General features: G+C 40.7%; 1 protein-coding gene across 19 annotated transcripts in view; it reads right to left on the bottom strand.

Moving 5' to 3' along the window:
• The window catches only part of MYT1L (myelin transcription factor 1 like), a 345,697-nt gene that overhangs the window by 15,978 nt on the left and 306,317 nt on the right, over positions 1–23,402 (bottom strand). For all 19 annotated transcript variants that reach the window (XM_054063077.1, XM_054063078.1, XM_054063079.1 and 16 more), the window contains 3 exons: positions 19,480–19,542; positions 13,092–13,175; positions 11,563–11,784 (listed from right to left, as the gene is read on the bottom strand). In XM_054063077.1, the coding sequence (XP_053919052.1) occupies positions 11,563–11,784; positions 13,092–13,175; positions 19,480–19,542 (369 nt within the window). The remainder of the gene's footprint in view (positions 1–11,562; positions 11,785–13,091; positions 13,176–19,479; positions 19,543–23,402) is intronic.

Raw genomic sequence — 23,402 nt, 5'->3', positions numbered from 1 at the left:
GCAACTTTAATATTTGGTGTGTGAAGTGCTAAGGTTTGCAAAGAAAGAAAGGACAGGATGTAAAAAAAGAATACAGCAGAGCCTCAACCTGAAGTACCCAAAAAGCATCCTGAGGGCCAACTTTATCAACACTATGTTTATAGATTCACTGCCACACTGATTTTTCAAAAAGTTAAGAAAATGAAACACTTTTCCTGCTTATTAAAACCAACACTGTCCACAGAGTAGAGAGAGGAACAAGTCACGCTCAAGACACCTCTTTTAACTAGAGATAGATCCAAAACAAGCCCCAGATGTGAATCCTTTTGAAATTTAGGGAAATACAGATCACAGTGAAAACTACTCTTTCATTTTGTTAATGGATGAAACCTTACTTTTATGCCTGAGCTCCTGAGCTATTTGGCAATGTTTGAAGCTCAAGTAAGAGATCAAACTCAGTGATCAAAGTCACCCTTTCCTTAGTTTAATATTAAACCCAAGAAACACTCATTTTTTCTATGTTGAAGGGTATCAGCTTTAGTGATTCCCTTATTCCCATGAGTAAATTCTGCTACACACCTTACAGAATTAAATGCTCTGTACACAACTCCAGCAGAGATAAAAGGAACCCTCCCTCGACCAGCACTCATTTTTGTTTACTTTCAAGGGTGACTGGGTTTTCTCCAGCTTCTTAGTGAGCTGTGAAGTAAAGGGAATCCAGGAGAGAGGTTTTGCAAACAAGCTACTTCTATTTGTGTGGAGATTGCTGCGACTCAGAAAGGAATCTTTCCTCCTCCCCACTGGCCACACAACCTTAACTGCCTTTGGGCCATGTTGGGAAAAAAGAAATCTGTTCAGCTCCATTTCAGAATTCTTCACTGGAAAAGAATAATTCCAGTTAAAATGGCTCTTTTTACACCTTGTTGCCTGCAGAAATGTTTTTTCAGTTTGGGGTTGGTGTTTTTATTTTTTTGGTGAAATCATAGAATCATAGAATGGTTTTGATTGGAAGGTACATTAAAGATCATCTAATTCTATCCCCTCTGCCATGGGCAGGGACACCTCCTGCTAGAACAGATCCATTTACAACTCACACCTGAATGCTAGTGATGAAGAACTTCCATTTAAATTTTCAATCCGGAGGGAAACGGAAGAGAAAAAGCCTAAAACCTTCGTACAACCTGCAAAGTGGGAACTCCTAGTCCATGTTGCTAATGAGAAAAGTAGCTGAGATTTTATTCTGTCCAATAAATTGTTGCACTTGTTGAAGGACTAAGAAAAATTACAATGCTGCCCAAGTGGCTATAGAAGAAGTAAAGTCATGAGTAAAAGAAAAAGTAAAAATTGTTTGGTAATAACTGATCACTGTTTCAGAAAGACTTCCAGGAAAGAATTGCTTACTCATGTTAGAGGGAGAGAGTTAGAGTTGCATTAACATCTGGTTAGTCAAGAACCAAATGGACAACAACATAGAGTGAATGGTCATGGTACCTTGGAGGCAAGAGGGTATCTGGGTTTTTTTATTGATTTAAATGGTAAAATAAGTGTTACAGCTAAATTATGTCTTTCCCTCATAACAAAAGAATAAAATAAGCATCAGGTAAGAAAAGCAAAAATAGAAATTATGCAGAACTATAAACAGGGTGAAGTTGAAAGAAAAGGCCCTGAGAGCAAACTCAATTTGAAAGGAATCCCCCTGGGGCGTAAATATACACCAGAAAAAGAATTAATGAATCTTGAACTGCTGGAGCTGTAAGAACACTGCCAAAGTTGCCCTTCAGTTGGGCACAGTAGTCCTGCGGCAAATTTACATTATATTTTATTAAGTAAAGTTGCTTAGTCAGCGAAAAGACTTTGTGGGTGGGCTTCTCACGTGCTGAAGGAGCTTTGACCTGTATCACCCCTGAACAGGGAAAGTGGCTTGGCTCTAGCCCAATTATGCAACAACTGTTCCAAAAGCTCTCATTTATTCTTTGGCAAGTGAGGAAGCACTGTAGCACATCCCGTGATTTACAGCTGACCCAAGAACTGATTTACGAGGCGTAAGTGTGCACGCAGTGGCACACCATCGAGCGCCCCTCGAGCTGGCTGTTGCCAAGTTTATCAGCCTCTCTCCTGTCCTGTGACTGCACACAAGAGGACGGATGAGCTGAAGACCGGTGGATTTACTGGTTGTTTGCACAGGGCACATATTGTGAAGGAGAAAAAAGGCTGAGACTTCCGTGTGTATAAAGAGGTAAAGCGTATCTCTAGCTACATACCTCTGATTAGTGCTCTTAGGCAGCTCAGAATTTCAAGTGACCTATTTAGGACCAAGCTCAGCTCACTTAGGCACTTAAAATGAAGCACTGTTTCTCTGGGCACTTGTAGAGACAGCAGAGAAAAAAAAGGTACGTCAAGAGGAAAAATCATCCCACCTGAAATCTAAAAAGCCATCCAGCCATCTCTGCTTTTTTATGGGCTGTGTCTGGAACGAGGACAAAAAGGTTTATACGCAGAGAGCTTCTGCTAAGTGCCTGAAATCGAGGAGCTGTCATACCTCAAGCACCTGTACAAATTACTGTCTGCTGTCATTTGTCAGGTCTGCTCAGCAAAATGAGTTTTCTTGTTTATATTGTGCAGTCTGTTTTTTCTAGTATAAATTTCATATTATTTTCTCCTTGACTTTCCTAAGGTAAGTAAAACTCTTAAGTCCTTTTAGATTAGCTCTCTGTTAGAAGCCTTCTAGTTTAATAGACCGTACATCTGATTAAAATGCTGTTCCATCCTTCTTCCAGCTGGTAATGAAAAGAGCTGGCAAAGCTACCTATGCTGAAAGGGTCTAATTCTTTCAACAACCAGGGTCTGCATTTAGTCACTTCTGACTTTTGACAGATTTTAACTGATCCGACTGAAATCTTCCATTGTAGGTGTCTGATCAGGCTCAGGGCTTTTTTTCCCCAACATCATAGGGAAAAAAATCCATTTCTCAGAATGAATTTGTATGCCATTGTTTTGTTCATATACCTTGTTTTATCCATCCTGAGGGGAAAAAAAAGCCTCAGTAGTTCAGTGAACGCCTTTGATTGTCTGTGAATTGGAGCAAGACTTGACATTTCACCAGGTATTACTCCAAGTCTGGAGATGCATTCTGCTGTCCTCAGGAAAACAAATGTAGATTTGGTACTGATGGAGGTGTTTGACAGATGGTAGATTTGGTAGGGATGGACGCCTTTGACAGATGTCACCTGGACACACTCAGTAGATGTGAATTAGAGTTTGGCTGCAACACCCTGCACGCATTTTGTGTGGATGATAACAACTGGGACCACCTTCTCTGCCATCAGCCCCGTTAAGGGCTGCAGGGCCCGGAGCAGAAGGAAGCTGCCTGGAAGCAACACTGGTGAGACAGCCTGTCCTCTTCTGCCAGGGATCGGGAAAGCTACTTGAGAGACATCTACCTCAAATGTTAAGGGCTGAGAAGTGCAGAAGTGAGAAGAAAGTCTGAACAGGAGCAACAGAGACAGAGAAGGGAAGAGGGTCACCGCAGATGCCGTAGAAGAGGAGGAGGATGGCAAGATGATTTATCCAATTTAGCCTGGAGAAAAGGAGGCTGAGGGGAGACCTTATTGCTCTCTACAACTACCTGAAAGGAGGTTGTGGAGAGGAGGGAGCTGGGTTCTTCTCCCAAGTGACAGGGGACAGGACAAGGGGGAACGGCCTCAAGCTGCGCCAGGAGAGGTTCAGGCTGGACATCAGGATAAAATATTCACCAAAAGGGTCACTGGGCACTGGCAGAGGCTGCTCAGGGAGGGGGTGGAGTCCCCATCCCTGGAGGTGTTTAAGGGACAGGTGGACGAGGTGCTGAGGGACATGGTTTAGGGAGTGTTAGGAATGGTTGGACTCTATGACCCAGTGGGTCCCTTCCAACCTGGTGATTCTATGATTCTATGAAGGTACTGAAAAGCAATTTAAAAAGACCCTTTTCCCTTAAGGTCATAGGTCAACACAAAATTCCTAAGTCAAAAAATCCTTTCTACTGCTGCATCCACCTCAGAGATTTTAGTTTAATATTTTCCTTCTTTACGTATATTATTATTATAATTATATATAATTGCCATGTTTCTCTCCTTGCTTTCTTGGTGATGTGCACATTTGCACGTCTGTCATCTTTCGATAATGTCACCATGACGACGCTTATCCTTGTCAGTTGTAATTACTGTTAAATGCAGTGAGTTTGGTTAGTTCTTCTGTAGTCTCAACATTGTACAACCTTTTCCTGCTGAATTGCAACGTAGAGCTTGTAGGAAAAGAAAAAAATGAGGTAGGAAACACCAAAATAAATGAATGGCAGGGAGGATACAGGGAGGTTAAAAACGAACAAAACCCACCCTAAATAACTTTGAAAAATCTAGCAGGGAAAAATGAGAATTAGGAGTGAATTAATGTTGACTCAAAGGTAGCACTCTGTCAACTCAGTGTAGCAACAGATAACATAAGGGGTGAGAGCTGAGTTGACAAGAGGCCTGGCTCAGAATTGATGCAATCAAATAATTTAATATCTTGCATATTAAAGGTTTCTAACAGATCTGGAGTTTGACAGTGTTTAGCTACACAAATAGCTAAATGGAAGAACAAGAAAAATTTCCTCTCTGCAAAGTTTACACCATTTTCAAACTTATTGTCAACATAGCATAGGAACACCTTCCAAAAGTGCTTTTTAACCTTTGGTTCTCTACAGATGCAATTACTGGATAATTCCTCACAAACACAGTAGATGTTAGAGCATCCTGAGCATTCGTCTGGCCGTTTGGATTCTTTGTGTTTTAAAGGATCCTTGCAATTATTTTTTGTTGTTTTTACACAAGACATTTTATCATGACACCTCATTTTTGCACTGTGGCTCACGGCACTAAACCACAGTATTACCTTCTGCTATCTTTAGTTTGCCCCAGTCCATAGTGACTGTTGCATCATTGTGAGAATGATTCTTTTTGGCTACCTTAAACCTACTTGTTTTCTTGCCTTAAACTACTTGGTTTTGCTTGCAGCAGAGGCTGTCCCCTTCAGCCTTGCCTCACTCTCGCAAGCAGCCCAGCTGCGCTTGCTGCCCTGAGAGGTCCTGCTGCAGTCTTGCCCGTAGAGAGAGCAGGGGCAGAATGATACCTTGGACCTTACAGTCCCCCTAGAGCTCCCCAAACTCAGCTCCAGAACTTTTCTAGAAGAAGCGCTGCACAGACCCACCAAAAACTATAAATAATACTTGCAAGAATGGCCTTTTGCAGTTCACCCACCATCCTGGAAGAAAGAAGGATTGGAGTCCAAGTGGTGTCCTTGCACTTTTCTCCCTCTGCCTTCCTCTCCTTCTTTCTTTTCCCTTAACACAGATTTACCATGCCAATGCCAATCTTATTCCTAAGAATGTCTGTACAAATAAATTCCTCTTTGAACAAATCATTTGACATCGTTTTGCCCAGGGGGTACCGAACCTGTAAATTTTACAGGGAGACCAAATGTCTTACCCTGGTGACTCCTGGACTGTCCAGGCTGGGTCGTGGCAATCATATAGATATCTATATATAAAGAATCTCAGATCTGATACAGCTTTACATTATATTTTCAGTTATTTAATAAAGTTTCCAGGTTTTCCTTTCTGTATTTATTTGCAAATATCAAAGAACTTTTTTTAAAAACACAGTTTTTATTTCACTTAAGATTCTCAGGATGTGAAATTGCCCCTTTCTAAATTCTGAGCACTTTAATTGTTTCATGTACTGAAAGGAGTTGCTGGCATTTAGTATCTCAAACAACTTAGTGACCTCAGAAGGCCAACCATATCCTGGGCTACATCAAAATCAGCATGGCCAGCAGGGTGAGGGAGGTGATTCTCCCCCTCTACTCCACTCTCGTGAGACCCCACCTGCAGTCCTGGAATCCCCAATATAAGAAGGAGATAGCAATGTTGGAATGGGTCCAGAGGACACCACAAAGATGACCCGAGGGCTGGAGAACCTCTGCTATAAGGATAGGCTGAGAGAGTTGGGGTTGTTCAGCCTGGAGAAGAGAAGGCTCCAGGGAGACCTTAGAGCAGATTCCAGTACTGAAAAGGCTCCAGGAAAGCTTTGGAGAGACTTTTTACGAGGGCATGGAGTGACAGGACAAGGGGGAATGGCTTCAGGTTGGAGGGGGGAAGATTTAGGTTAGTCATTAGGAACAAAATTCTTCATGATGAAGATGGGAAAGCCCAGGTTGCCCAGGGAAGCTGTGGCTGCCCCATCCCTGAAGGTGTTCCAGGCCAGGCTGGATGGGCCTTGGGCAGCCTGATCCAGCGGGAGGTGTCCCTGCCCATGGCAGGTGTCTTGGAATTAGATGATCTATAAGATTCCTTCCAACCATAACTATTCTATGATTCTATGAAAGGCTGGGGGAAGAAAGAGGAAGGGACGACTTTCAGAGATATGGCATTTTTCTTTCCAATTCATGGTAATATGTAATGAAGCCCTGCTTTCCTGAAGGTGGCTGAAGACCTGCCTGCCAATGAGGAGTAGTGAATGAATTTCTTATTTTGCTTTTCTTGTGTGGACAGCTTTTGTGTTACATAGCAAAGAGTCCTCATCTCAGCCCAGGAGTTTTCTCTCATTTAACCCACAGATGCTCTTCTCCATCCTGCTAGGAAGAAAGGAGAAGCTGTCTGGGGCTGAGCTCCCTAGAGGGGTTGAATCACAACAATTTTCCAAAGTAAAGGGAATTTAAAAGCTACATAACTGTGTCTGAAATGATTTAACACCAATTTAAATGAAAGTGAGCAAGTGAGCAGGAGATGGGAGAAGAACATTGTTTTAAACCTGAAAAGGCATTTCTGAGTGTAATTTCCACTGAAATCATCACAAGCACATTTCCCCTTCTGTGATGAGGAGCAGGGTTGCTAAATCCAAGGATATTCTGAGAAAGTCCCCAATGTTGTATCATGTGGTACGATTGTTGCATGATGCCATTCAGAAAATTCAGAAACTATGCTGTTCAGAAAAATCTTATTAAGTCAAATATGAGGATATGAGGGCTTGTTCAAGAACAAAAATGGAAAGCTACAGTATAATAACCAATTTACATTTCATTATTACCTATTTCATTTACCTATCTACTGACTCCATGCTTACATGCCCTCCAATTCATTTTTATATTACTGATAGGTCACCTAATTTCACACTGGCCTCTCCTGCTAGCACAGGCTCCTTTTTGAAGTATAGCACTCTTAATCCTACGCTTCAAGTACCTTCTGATAACACTCTGTTGCCATTCTTTCCTAATGCAAAACTCCTTGATAAGATAAAACTGTTCACACAAATTTCTGCAGACAGACACGGCTACTGCTAAACAAACAGAAACCTTTTTTTTTGTGCCTTTCACCACAGAGTAGAATTAAAAACTTACTGAAATTTGTGATTTTTTCCAATTCGCTACTTATTTCTACTTCAGAAGCACGTACGCACAAATATGCATTTATTTAAATTCCAGCCTACGTGATACCGGTTGGAGCAGGTTTTGTCCCTGCCCTTGGCAGGGGGGGGTTGGAACTAGATGATCTTTAAGGTCTCTTCCAACCTAAAGTATTCTATGATTCCATAACTAATTATGGATTTACCAGCACTTGTGGATCATGCCAAGTGTCCAATGATATCAGTGGAATTACACCACATCTACAAGGTGCAACAGCAGCTCTAGGAGATCTTTGCCTCAGAATCTTCTCTCTTTGTACATATGTATTTTTAATTAAATCGACAGTTGGCCTAGTTTTCATGAGCCAATCCGCTATTCCAGTTTTCAGAGTGCTACAGCTGCTTTGATAGCAGCACAGTAACAGCTGTTTATGAATGGCCAAACAGAACCTCTCAAACAGCCCATTAAGGACAGTACACACGCAATTAATATGTATACCTAGAGAAATCCGCTGATAGAAAAACATTTGTAGTGGGGAGGAAAAGTGACCTATCAGGAGAGAACCAAGCTGTACTGGTAAGAGTGAAGGCTTCTAACTACTGCTTCCCTAGGAGCTTTCACTTTCTCAGTTCATGGTCACAGTCCTGCTCTCTGCCCACGCATGCTGAACACAGCTATACCTGCAAAAGGCTGAACGCAAACCTGGTCTCGATGTATAGTTTTCACAGCGTTGCTTCTCTTCCAAAGGTGGTGGTTGAGATTTACAGCTATAGCTCTATAGTAAAATGTTGTTAGAAGATGAGGCCACAGCTTATTAAAGTTGATACACTACAGGTATTTCATCCTTAGGTAAGGAAATGCTTGGTCTGTAATTTAGGTAGGATTGAATTCCAGATTAGGATACCTAGGTTTAACTGTCTGCATGGGAACTATAGTTCAAAGCTGCCATGGAGCTCTGGGGCCCATTAATTTAACAAGGATAACACCTTTCCAGATCCCTTGCGGAGCACGTTCAGCTCTCAGCTGTCACAATCAAAGAATGGGAGTGTCTGACAAATCTTCCTTCATCTTTGCCCGCTCAGTATGGTCATCTTGTATACACTGCAGACACTTCAAATGGCACAAAGTGTCTATTTGTAGACAGGGAAATTCCACTCCCTGTTGATGCACTCAGTGACTCCTCACCTGGAGTCCTCTGTCCAGTTCAGGAATCTTCAACATAACAAGGCTATGGAACTGTTGGAACGGGTCCAGAGGAGGCCTGCAGAAATGATCAGAGGAATGGAGAACCTCTGCTATAATGACAGGTTGGGAAAGTTTGGGTTGTTCAGCCTGGAGAAGAAAAGGCCCCAGGGAGACCTTGTTACGACCTTCCAGTACCTGAAGGGGCTACAAGAAAGCTGGGGAGGGGCTGTTCACAAAGACACGAAGAGATAGGACAAAGGAAATGGCTTTAAATCGGAAGGAGGAAGATTTAGATTAGACATAAGGAAGAAATTCTTCATGATGAGGGTGGTGAGGCCCTGGCCCAGGTTGCCCAGGGAAGCTGTGGCTGCCCCATCCCTGGAGGTGTTCAAGGCCAGGTTGGATGGGCCTTGGGCACCTGATCCAGTGGGAGGTGTCCCTGCCCATGGCAGGGAGTTGGAACAAGGTGATCTTTAAGGTCCTTTCCAACCCAAACAATTCTATGATTTAGGTCACAACTCTGACTAAAGCCAGGTGTCTGCTTCACTGAGTGAAATGAACAGGTCTCCAGGATCCATAGATTTCAGTCACTGAGAGATGAGTAAGTACATCTCGTTCACTTATAAGCAGACTCTTAAGGTACATGAATTGTTCTGAAGTTCAGGTCTATGTGCAGAGTTTGATTAGTTGTCCATATCCAGGTGTGAAATGCCAGTTGAGAAGATATATCATTAAGGCTGATAAATAAGACACTGGACCTATCTCTCTGAGCAACAGTTGGAGGATACATAAATTAACCTGAGGCGTCTAAAATGGCTCCAAGTGCTTTACTTTGTGTGAGCAAATGAACTAAGCACTTATAACAACATCTTAAGACTTCTACAAGAATTAATCATATTTTTCAATAATACAGCTTGTAATTAGTATTGTCATAGTTTATGGAAGCTTCAAGAAATTGTTAACTTTCTTACAACTCATAGTATTAGCACTTTGTTACATCAAGACAATTAAGTATGATCAGTTTACTTCAGTCAGTCTTTTTAAGCAACCCTTCATCTTCTATAACAATGGACCTTTTTGACCCCGAACCAGTCTTACAGGGAAAGCCTTTTGCATGCCTCAGTTTCTACTTGATATGATAGGGTACGTTTAGATGAGATATTAGGAAAAAAATTTTCACTGTGAGTAGTGAGGTACTGGAACATGTTGCCCAGAGAAGTCATGGATGCCCCATCCCTGGATGCTTGGATGAAGCTTTGAGTGATCTGATCTAGCAGAAGGTGTCTCTCCCCATGGCAGGGGGATTGAAACTAAAGGATCTTTAAGATCCCTCCCAGCACAAGCCATTCGATGATTCTATGATTAATAGTACTCAAATAAGCACATGGCTGCTATGTGGTTAAATGTCATCTTTGGGTTTCTTAATTTAAAAATAAATTCGATTTTATTAATAATAAAATGGAAGTTCATTTTTTTCATTAAAATGATCCTATTAAGAAAAAATTCCAAGTACTGTCTGCTCCTTACTTTTGGAGAACAGTTAAGTCAGTATCTATACGTTCCTTTTAGAAGGTGATTATTATTGTTGCAAGAATTTTCTCCTCAAGAACGTGAATACTATGTAAACACTCCTTGAAAGTGACCTCTCAGTAATCATATTTTAACTTTAAATTTAAGGTAAAATAGTTTCAAAATTTTATTGACAAATCTCTATGAGTTAGATAAATGTCACACCATTATGAAGAAAGATAAACTGCAATACGAACACTAATACTGATATTTTACTGAAAGTCTGAAACTTCAATCCACACATGGACATCTGCACAAATGATTGGGTCTTCTTACATCTGCCACTTCCTAAAAAACAGGGAAGGTGCAGGATGTGTATGTGATACGTTTCACCACTTTGGTAGCGCTTCAGGAAATGGACCAAAATTCCTTCATGGTAGATACCATACAAATACTGAGTTTTAGAAAACAGGTCTGAATTTAATCAATAAATAGGGATTATGTGCTCATAGTATTGACAGGTTGCAGTAAGGGTAAGGCATTTGAGTTATGCTCTAATGGATTGTCAAAGAAAGCATCAAAACAAAGAGTTACAGGCAAGAGAAAGAAGCAGCACACTTTTCACCTCTCTATCTAGAACTGACTACAGAACAAGATCCAATTGGTCTAGTTAACTAAAAGGTACGGAAGTTCAGATGAGGTCTGCCTGGAGAAGGGTGACAAATTATGCACATTGACTTGACTTTAACAGAGTTTTATATTAGGGATTATATAAGAAATTTGCTCTGGCATTATAGTCATGTTCAGGCTTAGATTCCCACCCAAAGCTCCAAGAACACCCTTGCTTCTTCATAAGCTATTCTCTAAAATGGTGGCAAGACTTATCTCCAAGAGACTGGCAAGTTTCTCTTCCTTAATCTCTTACAAGTGATGAAAAATGTTCTTTTTTTTGAGTTCTGTTATTTTCGCTAAGTTTATGAAAATTAGGCTTTTGTATTTCTTTGTATTTCATTTTCATTACCAAATGAATAAAAGTACTTTCTTTTAGTGGAACTGGTTCCTTAAATTCTTTAGTTCCGTGCTCTGATGTTTGGGAACCAACAATGTGTTCAACATCTTTGAGAATCAGGGCAATTCAGATGTGTATTACAAAGGTGTATCCTAAGGTAATTTGTCCAGAGACAGTCAACAAAGAAGTAGCAATTTCATGGTTACTGTCAAACATATTTTTCTCCCTCATTTTTTCTGTGTTACAGATTCAGATTCAGGTCTCTACCTGCAAGGACTTGCATCAAAAAAATCATGTTTCTCGATTTCCAGTTATCCACAAATATATGTAGGAACATCATTTTTCAAAGTAGTAACGAAATTCAGAAGGAACAGAGAAACACCGCGACAAAGCTATACTTCAAATCCTGTTAATCTAGTTTAAATAAGAAGCATAAGTGAAAAATATAGACCATATGTACTCACCTACGATGAGTAAGAAAACTACCACTGACATGTCCTGAGCCATCACATCCTGGGGTTGGACATGACATTCCTTCCGTCTTCACTGACTTCCAAGAGAACTGTGAGCCATTTAGGTACCCATCCTTTTGCCTTTTGGCAGCTAGAGGACACCCTGACGCACTGCGATGGGATGCATATTTTCCAGTTATATGACCCTGACCATCACAACCAGGAACTGGACATCTGGATAGCAGATAGATGAGATAAACTTTATTGTCTTGCCATCATATACCTGGTAGCCTCTACAACAAAGTCAAAATAAACCCGACATGAAAAGAAAAGAACAATCATGCACTGTGGTCTTAAAAAAAAGTCAAGATACCGTGTAGTGGGTAAAATTACAAGCAGAACTTTACTAATAGGTAAAAGAAAAATGTCCTTTGATAAACTGTAAGGAGGTTAGTCAGTAGACGAGGTCAAAGCTGTTGATATCATGCAATTGCAACAAAAAGGCTGAGATATATATTTGAATTGGAGGTGTTCATTACGGTAAATATCACACTGGAATTGAAATGTTGGCTACTGAGCTCCACTCAGCAGGAAAATGGCCCATAAAAACTCTATACGCATAAAATCCTACTTAGTATAATCCTTGGTGCAGTTTATTTATGTGTATGGTATCTAAAGAAGACTTGTCTGAAGTCATGAATGTGTTGGGTGTAAATAGCTAAGCATAAAGTGATCACAGCACCTCATCAGAAATGCTGAGCACCTTCAACCATATTCTGAACAGGAGAGATGATAAACTATGTGCCTCAGTCGAGAGTGATCAACAAAGGCAGCTAGGTATTCATCTGATATTTTTTCTTACTTGGGAATTCCCCATACATTTGTTCTGTAAACTTCTGAAAACCAAATAACCAGGGTAAGAAGGAACATGTTAGAATGTTCAAAGTGAAATGTTTACAGAAATGAAGTATGCTGCTAAGTGACATATGTCAAAGCAAGGCAAATTGTTTCACTGTTTGTCCTACACTAAAATAACGCTAAAACTCTCCACCAAGGATCCAGTCCCGAGTGGTCTAAGCAGTCACTAAACCTGCTGATTTCAGTGGCCACCGGTATCAGAGCACCTTGCAAGAGAAACCAAGACCTATGAGTAGGCATTTGTTCCTCTTGCAGACTGCATAAGCAGTCAGGGTTGTTGCAAAAATCTCATATAAATACTGAGTTCTAAATTAACATAACTACTTTATTTAGCATGTTCCTTTTGCCTAGGGTATGCAAACACATTTAACAGTTTTTAAGGACATAAAGATCTACATATTTTTTTAATTTTATATGAAAAACATATGTAAAACTGTTTCTAAGTTGTAAAAGATTGTATTCAACCAGCACAGACCTGTGATTTGCAGTTCACCAGTAGAAATCAATGGGGTCATCTGCTCTTGGATAACTATCACACAATAACATTATGCCTTAATAAAAAGCTGAAGATATCCACGACCTTATAAAACACATGAAGGCCCTTTGACAATATTTGTTCTCACCTAATTGGCTCTTGGTCTTCTTTGTCTTCCTTACTTTGTGCTATCCTGATTCCACTTTTCTTTGCTCTCGGACAGCCTGAAAGACTGAGTGAAAAAAAAACATCTTAAAATGCAATTTCTTGTTCTTAGGTAGAGTTTACAAGCAATACATTTTGTATCTGAAAAGCTGGCAGAATAGGTTAATTCCATCCAATTTTCAAAATCGGAACTCAAGTGGTTTGAATGATGAGAGCTGCAGTACTCAACCACGAGGGGGAATCCGCGTATCTCTGTTTGTGATGCCAGACAGGACTGCAGGCACTGTGCAGACCACACGCACAGGCAGCCTGTCCTCAAGGAGCCAGGGAAAGCAGCTCTTAAACTCTCTGCCTAATAATCCCTCAGCTGACTCAGCAGCAGAAGCAGAGACAGCTTTGAAAGGAATAGAAGGCAGTATTTCAGGGCTGAGAGACATCACATCCTCTGTATGTCGGAGAGAGAAGAAAGAATAGGCTCAAAAACCAGGAGTCTTTGGATCTCTTGGTAGGGCTAAAGCTTTCTCTAGGGAACACATTGGAAACAGTATCAAACCTTCTCAATTGTCCTGTAAGAATCCTATAGAACTGTTGAATAAAAAGGTGTCAGAGCTCAGATCCCTACAATGCCTTCTGAGAAAGGGTTTAAGTGCTCAAAACTCACCTAGATGAAAAGATTTGGTAAAGACAAAGCTATATGTCAGGCTAAGCAATGCTACGTTTAACTAGGCACAGAGAATATTGCTTTTAACCATGCAAGATGGAAAAATATACATCTATTGCAAGATTTCGTAAGCTCAGCTTTTCCTTTGCATATGAAGAATTCACTATTGAAAGCATTTAGCAGGACTGACAATGGATATTTAAAGATTTTCTTAAGTAGCTGCTATCCAAGAACACAAATACGTCGATCAAAAAGTCATGCTTTGTCCTCTATTTAAATGCTATTTCCAACTTAACATATCAGTATTAAACAAGAAATCCATCAGTAAAACACCATCTCTAAAGTATTGGGATGAGAGACAAAGTAGTATTACCAAAGAAAAAATTCTGCAGAGAAAGAAACTAAATAAAAGATAAATAAAAAAACCAAATTTTTTTTTGTTTCAGCATTAAAAAAAAAGGCACTTCAATGTTGTACAGGAAGTCCTGTCTTCAAGAAGAAGAGACAGAAACAGTGGTAGCAACCTTTGTTTTTCTTGGCAAAGCCCGTGAGGACTGGGAGGAGCAAGCAGAGAAAAGAGCGATACAAGCGCAAAGAGAATTGTGTGTTGGTAAGTGAAAAATAGACAAATAGAGAGTTTCTTCATGATAAGAGTGGTGACGCCCTGTCCCAGGTTGCCCAGGGAAGCTGTGGCTGCCCCATCCCTGGAGGTGTTCCAGGCCAGGTTGGATGGGCCTTGGGCAGCCTGAGCCAGTGGGAGGTGTCCCTGCCCATGCAGAGAGGTTGGAACTGGATGGGCTTTAAGTTCCCTTCCAACCCAAACCATTCAATGATTCAATGACTTTATGATTCTATATGCTGTAAAGTCATAAATAAGGGAATTAAAGAAAGCGATGGATGTATGTTAGCACACGATATTGGACATAGTGTAGTCCCTAGGAACGTTGGGTGAAGTGGCATGGCTACGTCTGTAGTGGTAAAATAGAATGGACCTGGAAGTGCTGTCTTGATGCAGGAGTAGCAAGCTCACATCCACACTGCTGAGTTCTCTGTCCTGTAAAGCAGGACAGCCACACCCATGCTGCTTACAGAGAACGATCTGGATCCACGCTGAGCCCGGAATCATAGCTGTGAATTGCCTGGGAGAGTTTCAGTGGCCCAAGGTCAGTAGCATGCCATGGGACAAGCTGCTAATTTAGTAGTGTGTGCTCCTGCACTCTGGCGCACAGATCTGGTTGGATCTGTTCTTTCATCCCATTTCATTTTCTAGTTTACACGCAGCTGATTGTTTTCCTTTTTAAAGCAAGGTTGTGTTTTTTCCAGCTGTCGTAGTGCACACCAAAGTACTGTAGTTTCGTGCATACAAACTAAACCTCAGAAAGCCACTGCACTTAAAAACATGATTTGAAAATAATAATCTAATTTGTACGAACACAGAGACAGGAGGAACTGAGCCTGGGAGATTCAGAGTAAGAGGAAGCAAAGCTCTGGGGCAAAGGGGCAGTTCAGGAGCAGGTTGGCTCGTTGCCCCCCATACAACTTGGACTGCAGAAAGTGAAAGGAAGAGGAAGGGAATTACACATATCCCTGTCTTATCTGTAATCCTAGTCATTCTCACTCTGTGAGAATAATCAGATTTGCATCCAAAAACTGAATAGTTAATAGAAGTGCCTCAGAAAGCCATACTTCTTTCAGTAGGAGTACAGATGGACGTGCTTGTAGATGATGACATTTTCATAACAAAATCTCAATGAAGAATTTGTGCTTTGACTAACGATTTAATGCTTTCTACATATTACATCAATTAAATCATCACCTAGTTGTTGGTATTTTGGTGCATCATTTTGCAATAGATCTTTCTACTCTGCCACTATGATTTATTACAAAATTCTAAGATTCTTTAGGTCCTCTAAACAGACATTGTCAACAGACAGCTTCTGAGGTTATGATTAATTCATTTTCCCTCTGACAGCAGATTCACCAAGAAAACACATGTCAAAGATGAACCTTTGCTTTAATTTTTTTTATCCTATAATAACCGAAAACTATTACAAAGTAAATGTATCACTTCCTTTTTATATCAGTGTAATTCCTTACATATGAAGATAAAAGACAACAGGGGAAATTAAACACCAATATGGGATGACTTAAGTTCTTGCATACGTTGAATGGATGTGTGGAACTGCAGAGAGTTATGGCAGACTTAAATCTGCCTCCATGTGTGCTCGCTGTTGAGCAGCCATTTTAAATACCAGTGATGCTGAGACATCTTGGCAGCCATTCAGGAGAGAAGTTTGTTATCCTTCACTTCTGAAACTGAAATGGTGGTATGAGGAAAAGTGAAGAATAGTCACTAATGGAACGCTGTTTCCACTAGAATACTTCTTTTATCAACTTGTTGGAGTGGATCCAGAAGAGAGTCACAGAAATGATCAGAGGGACACAACACGGAAGAGAAGGACCTGGGGGTGCTGGTTGACAGCCGACTGAACATGAGCCAGCAGTGTGCCCAGGTGGCCAAGAAGGCCAACGGCATCTTGGCTTGTATCAGAAATGGGGTCACCAGCAGGTCCAGGGAGGTTATTCTCCCTCTGTACTCAGCACTGGTGAGACCACACCTTGAGTACTGTGTTCAGTTCTGGCCCCTCACCACAAGAAGGATGTTGAGGCTCTGGAGCGTGTCCAGAGAAGAGCAACAAAGCTGGTGAGGGGCTGGAGAACAAGTCTGACGAGGAGCGGCTGAGAGAGCTGGGGTTGTTTAGCCTGGAGAAGAGGAGGCTGAGGGGAGACCTTATTACTCTCTACAACTGCCTGAAAGGAGGTTGTGGAGAGGAGGGAGCTGGGCTCTTCTCCCAAGTGACAGGGGACAGGACAAGGGGGAATGGCCTGAAGCTCCGTCAGGGGAGGTTCAGGTTGGATATCAGAAAAAAATTCTTCACAGTAAGAGTCATTGGGCACTGGAACAGCTGCCCAGGGAGGTGGTCGAGTCGCCTTCCCTGGAGGTGTTTAAGGAATGGGTGGATGAAGTGCTGAGGGACATGGTTTAGGGAGTGTTAGGAATGGTTGGACTCGATGATCCAGTGGGTCCTTTCCAACCTTGTGATTCTGTAACACCTCTCCTGTAACGAAAGGCTGAGAGAGCTGGGGTTGTTCATCCTGAAGAAGAGAAGGCTCCTGGGACACTACCGTGGCCTTCTAGTACTTAAAGGGGGCCTGCAGGAAAGCTGGAGAGGGACTTTTTACAAGGGCATGTACTGATAGGATGGAGGAGAATGGTTTTAATCTGAAAGAGGGCAGATTTAGATTGGAGATAAGGTGGAAATTTTTTACCGTGAGGGTGCTGAAACCCTGGGATAGGTTTCCCAAAGAGGAGGTAGATGCCCCATGCATGGAAACGTTCAAAGTCAGGTTGGACAGGGCTCTGAGCACCTGATCAAACTGAAGATGTCCCTGCTCACTGCAGGGCGGGGTGGACTAGACAACCTTTAAAGGTCCCTTCCAACTCAAATTATTCTATGATTCTATGAAATACAAACAGAAATGCTTACTCAGATGCAAGCTAAATGCTAATTTTCAATGTGGGAATTAGAAAGCTTAACTGTGAACATGCTGTGGGGTCTTTCATACTTAACAGTTACAGATTTAAGTTACTGGTTTGCTGCCCTTTTGAAAACCATGCCTTGTGCCAGCCTCACCACGTCAGAGAAGGGCCCTGAAGGATACCATGACCTGAACAATGTAGGGCCAACTCTGTGTAAATGTGACAGATCTCCCGGAGCCATTGGCGGTTGTATGCAAAGAAGATATTACTCCATCAGTGCCAGTGCCCCCGTGCTGCAGGCAGCCAAGGATCTGGGGCTGCTGAAGGCCCTTTGGAAGACAAATGAAGGCATATTCCCAGGAGTTATGTGGTCAGTATAGACATAATGGCATTTCAAAAGGTTGAATATGTTGAATCCAAATGAACTGGATAAATTCTAAATCACTTAGTTTTGCAGAATAACTTTTTTATATCTTTATCTGTACTGATTACGCTGCAGAATCAAATGAAAACCAAGACTCATCTGCAGAAATTCAAGAATATAAGAATTCACAGACAAAAGTAGGTAACACCATCTAATTTGTGATCTGGTCCTACAGTGGCCAGGAGACAATAGCCAGGGAAAGGGTTTAAAAATGAGCTGACAGGCAGTGATTCTTCCCTGCTAACCTTGCCAGCTTTTAGGTTTCTTCTGTTTGTGACACTTGGCCTTCTGCATCCGCACAGTCCTGCCTGTCTCTGATTAAATAGAATATATGGACAAATACATAAACATCTTCCTGAAATAGCAAAGTTGGTGTGTAACTCCACCAAGCACATTTTTAGTAGACTTGTGAGCTTTTATATTCACATACAGTTAAATGTCATTATAAATTTGACCTTAACCCCCTTTGAAAGTGTGATTTAATCTCCTACACCATGTAAGTGCTTCTTAAAATGTTCACATCTTCTCCTCTACAAAGATATTTGAACCTTTAATGTTTAACTGTGCATCACAGAAATTGTTACTGAGATGTTTCATTTTTACAGCATGTAAAGGTATGGCACTTTCCTAATCTTTAAGTTACTTATGTTTTGACTTTAAACTGTTTGTTACTTTTACTGGGAATACACTTAAAATGGAATTTGTGTATTGACTAATCACAGCCAATTGTAAACCTGCGAGGATTTGGCAAAGCAAGGAAATATCCAGAATCAACAGTATTATTACACACGGGAGTAAAAAGCCTTTACTAATAAAAGAGAGATGGGCTACACTATTATACTTTAATTTAAAAGTGAAACAGGTATTTACAAAATACAGTGCAGTTCTTCTTTATGGATTTTTAATTCTCAAATAGCCACAGGGCAATTGCAAATTATGCAGCATTTGTAACATTATTTTCACACTGGTACCAACATAATTCATTTTGGGGTTGCCAACGATACCCTAATTAGTAAATGTGAAGCTTTCTTGCCAAGTTTGGCCCTTGGTAAGGATCATGGTTATAGTTGAGGTAGCTAAGGTAGCAACTTTCATCCATACATTTCTCTTTCCATTATTCTGGATTGAGATAGTTACGTTCAATGTGTTGCAATTAAAAAACAAGCCAAGCTTTAGTCTGAAGTGTACTAAAAAGATTAAATGTACATTAGATGAAGATGTTCTTTTCCCCTCTGATTAAAGCTGGTAAGAGTTCATCTGGGAAAGGAGGTAAAGAACTGGGTCCAATTTTACAATTCAAGAAATGGAGAGGAAGCCTGGAAGAGATTGATATGAACAATCAGGAAATATAATGTGTGTGGGAAAATTGCAGGAATTCAATTTGAGTCTAGGAAAGGTAAGATTGTGAGGAGAAGAATTAAGTCATTCAGAATGTAAACCATCAGAAACTTATGAACATTGAATTGCTCCCCTGGACTAACAGAGAAGGTAGAAAAATTGGAAGAGATTTCTACAAAACTTTTGCTAGACATTAGCAAAAATTTTCCTACCTGTTTGGGTAGTAAGCCACATTAAAACTGAGAAATGTTATTAATTAGTGATCAAGAGAATGAGTTAGACCAATATATGTCTACGTACAGCACTGGATCCTATTTCAGCACCGAGAGAGGGAAGAGTGGTCTCTTGAGGTCCCTTATAGCCCTTCACTTGTTTGCTTTAAAGAACAAAAACTTCTATTTACATACCTTCGATGTGAAGCATAATTTCCAGTAATATGTCCAGAGCCATCACATCCAGGGGTGGGACACCTAGAATAGTAATAAAAGAGATAGGGAGTGGTGTTACTGTGAGGAAAGATGTAGCTGCCCATTAAAAGAAACATTAAGTGGCTCAGTCCTTGTTTCCAGAGGTGTCAGCCCTGGGGACCTCTGGCCATTGCTAAACCTGAGCCTAATTCCACACTGGGGACAAACACAGGATTTCTATTCATAAAATGTTTTTGTCTTCTATTCCTCACCTGCCCACACAAATGCTTTCTGGATATCTCTAGTATCAGCAGAATAGTGGAGATTTCCAGCAGCAGCCTGACATCCCCACCACCACCAGGAATGAGTTGACAGCAAATGGAATATCCCCACTGTGTAATGGCTAACGCTACAGCGAGTCATTTTGTTTTCCATCAAAGCTATTGCTCTAATCCCACCACACAGCATCACGAGATCACACCATGGAGAGATCCCTCCACATCTCCAAGAAGCAAAGGAGATGCCTAAGGAAAAAGGGAATGTGTAGATGGGACAGTAATTCTGGCCTCTTGCAGGTAATGGTAACCCACCCAAACACCAACCTACAGCACCAGACAGAAAAGTCATTAATACAGCCATCAGTGGAATTCCTAATAGTAGAATGACATTACAGCCATCGAAGAATTAAAAAAATAGGTGTTTCTTTTCTACATTGCAAAGCTGATTGTGGTCACCACAGAATAAGCAAAATTATAATGCTAAGTAAAATCATTACCTGGTATTCAAATTGCTACACTAAATCACAGAAAAGACAAAGGAAGAATTAATTTATATTCATTTTACTGAACAGATTAATGCTACATGAATTCCAGTCACCTTTCTAGAGACTGAGTTTTGAATTGCAGCCATGCTTTAAAACTTCATAGAGTCACAGAATCACCAGGTTGGAAAGTGATCATCGAGTCCAACCATTCCTAACACTCCCTAAACCATACCCCTCAGCACCTCATCCACCCGTCCCTTAAACACCTCCAGGGATGGGGACTCCACCCCCTCCCTGAGCAGCCTCTGACAGTGCCCAATGACCCTTTCCATGAAACATTTTTTCCTGATGTCCAGCCTGACCCTCCCCTGGTGGAGCTTGAGGCCATTCCCTCTTGTCCTGTCCCCTGTCACTTGGGAGAAGAGCCCAGCTCCTTCCTCTCCACAACCTCCTTTCAGGTAGTTGTAGAGAGCAATAAGATCTCCCCTCAACCTCCTCTTCTCCAAGGAGAAATTGAAGAAAGCATTCAAATTCAAAAACCATGCACACCAATTCAGATGTTGCATTCTGAAGCATCAGATTTCCATAACATTAAATTCTTTCACTGTTTGACTCCAGGGTTCATACAGAATTTGGCTTTCACCCTTTAGTTACACGTATGCTTTCTTCAAAGTTGATCCATACCAGTAAACTTTCTTTTTTCCAAAATTTTCTGCAGAGACTTGAAAGTTTCTTAAAATCAGGAATAAGGCAACACAGAATTGAGTACAATGGGGCTGTCACCTTCCAGTAAGCTGAATTTTGTCTCTTTGAAGCTAATAAGCATTACCTACTTCTGAGGAGACCAGCAGGGCCAAACTTCAAACATGATTAATGTAACCTTGAAAGAGATAAATTAAACTGGAATTTGTTAAACAGAGTTTTCAAACGGTCTTTATCTGGACCAGTTGAGTTACTCATTAGGAGACATTAAAATACGGTAGGAGTTCCAGGATGTAAGCTGGTAAAAACCCTAGGGTTCCTACATCGGTGACTTCTTCTCTATATAATAAACTGCCATATGCTTTGGACAAGAAGTTTAAACAGTATCCCTAAAGACAATTCTCCTTTTCTCTTGCTTTACATCATTGCAAAGGACTAAGTACAACACCATGGTCTTCATTAGAAGGTATAAGTATTACTGTGATTCTTAATATCTCAAAGACCAATTTACAAGCTGACATCACACATTAATCTTTTTGCTTGTAGAAAGATAAAATCTCTAATTTTTGCAGTTTCTTCTGACACAAATTAGGCAATAATACGGCCCTTGGTGAAGAAGCCATAGCTCAGTCTGTATGGTCCGTGCCATTTGTTCTTTGCCGTGGTTGCACATGGCTAACACAAATTTTAGCTGTTTCCTTAAGTTAAAAAGTAAATGGTTAGGGCATCTTATATAAAGGGTCATATATTTTAAATCCTTCGTATCTAAACATTTAGATGTTCTCACAGTTTATTTCTGGGTTTTGACAGATGTTTTGAGATACGCAGAGACTAACTCATTCTATGTGGGCTTTTTTAATGCTAGGTATCTTCAGCGGTCTACAGTGCCTCTTTCCTACTTCCATCAAGACCACTTGCATCACTGAAGCCTGACTGAAGTATCTAAATATGTTGAATAAAAAGATATGGGAATAAGACTTAATTAAAGGAATTGACTAAACTTTGGCTTTAAATGTCCATGGTGTTGAAACGCATAAGGAAGATCAAGGAGCCATGAGACTGTTCCTCTGCAGTCTGTCTGAGCTACTACAAGGATTCCTTCTTTATGAACCTATGCTATCTGAAGCCATCACTTTCCTCTACAGACTTTTCAGTCCTTTTGAGAATAAGCTGTTATCAAAACTGAACAATGTTTTTCCTCATCTTTTCCAGGACTTCTGTTAAAGGCCGGCATGATTAATAGTGTCTTAACCAACAGGATTTGTAAGATGCACTAGAATCAGTGTTGAAATTAGACCATTGCACCTCAACAATTTGGACACTCTTATGTGATTTAAAAACTAACTTATTTCTGTGTCATTTAAAAATAAAAAAGAAATCTTAAGCAACTGAAGCTGAAGAAGAAATCATCCTGCTGTAAACTGAACCAAGAATCTTCACAAAGGACTCTGTAAAGTTCACATCAGTTTAAGATCATACTTTTGATTAAACCAGAAGAGAACTTTTATGTAGGCGAGGATTTTAGAAAGACCTTTCAGATTTTGATTTTGGCAGAATATTTGGTCTCAAATCTTAGAACCTTATATTGACCTATTGTAACAGATGAAATCTTTAGTGCAGTTGATGAGAACATTTTAAAATCCTGGAACGTTTCTATTTCCTGATGTTTCTATTTTATGGGGAGTGAAATACAGAATGCAGATATATAGCAGTCTGTTTCAACTATAACATCATTACAGTGTTTTCTTGCTGTCCTAAGCAGGTTAGGTAAAGGGACAGCTACAAGTCCTTATACCACTGGAACTGTCTGTATCTTCGGAATGTCTGATCATATACAGGACTTGTACACACCCTACATTTTTACTACCAACTGCTACCTCTACGTATTTGACTTAACCAATCATATGCAATGCGTGCCATAAAAATGTAGCTGCGGTATCAGAGTATCAGAGTAAGTGGAAAAAGAGAGATGGTTTCTTCACTTAAAGTGAATGCAATTTGCAGGATCAGAAACGTGTTTGTAGACTGTACATATTATGTATTTATTGCAGCAAAGGAAATACTTTGGTACTGTAAAGAGTGAGGTGAGGAAAGGAACTTACTCTGTAAAGCGTGAAGTTCAGAACATTTAACACTAGCTCTTTATCACAAATTCAGGGCATCCAGTTAAGAAAGAGCTTGTCAGTGAAGGGTAATGCAACTAGCACAGCCTTGATGTCTCCTTCCTTTCACAGAACATCAGAGAAGCTTTTTTGGGAATATAAGCATAAGCAGAAAGCAGGGCAGGCAGCAGAATAGCAACAGCTGTGGCAGCTGCATTCGGTATTTGGCTTAGAATCAATAGTAGGAATGAAAAAAAGGTGAGAGCCAAACTGAGATAAATACACTTAAGTCCCACTACTAATTCTTCACCGAGGAAAGGACTGAAGGTGTGCAGGAATCAAAAAAGACTTGCAGC

The sequence above is a fragment of the Cuculus canorus genome, chromosome 3, assembly GCF_017976375.1.
Source record: "Cuculus canorus isolate bCucCan1 chromosome 3, bCucCan1.pri, whole genome shotgun sequence".
NCBI classification, from domain to species: Eukaryota; Metazoa; Chordata; class Aves; order Cuculiformes; family Cuculidae; genus Cuculus; species Cuculus canorus.
This window is presented reverse-complemented; position numbering and strand designations above follow the sequence as displayed.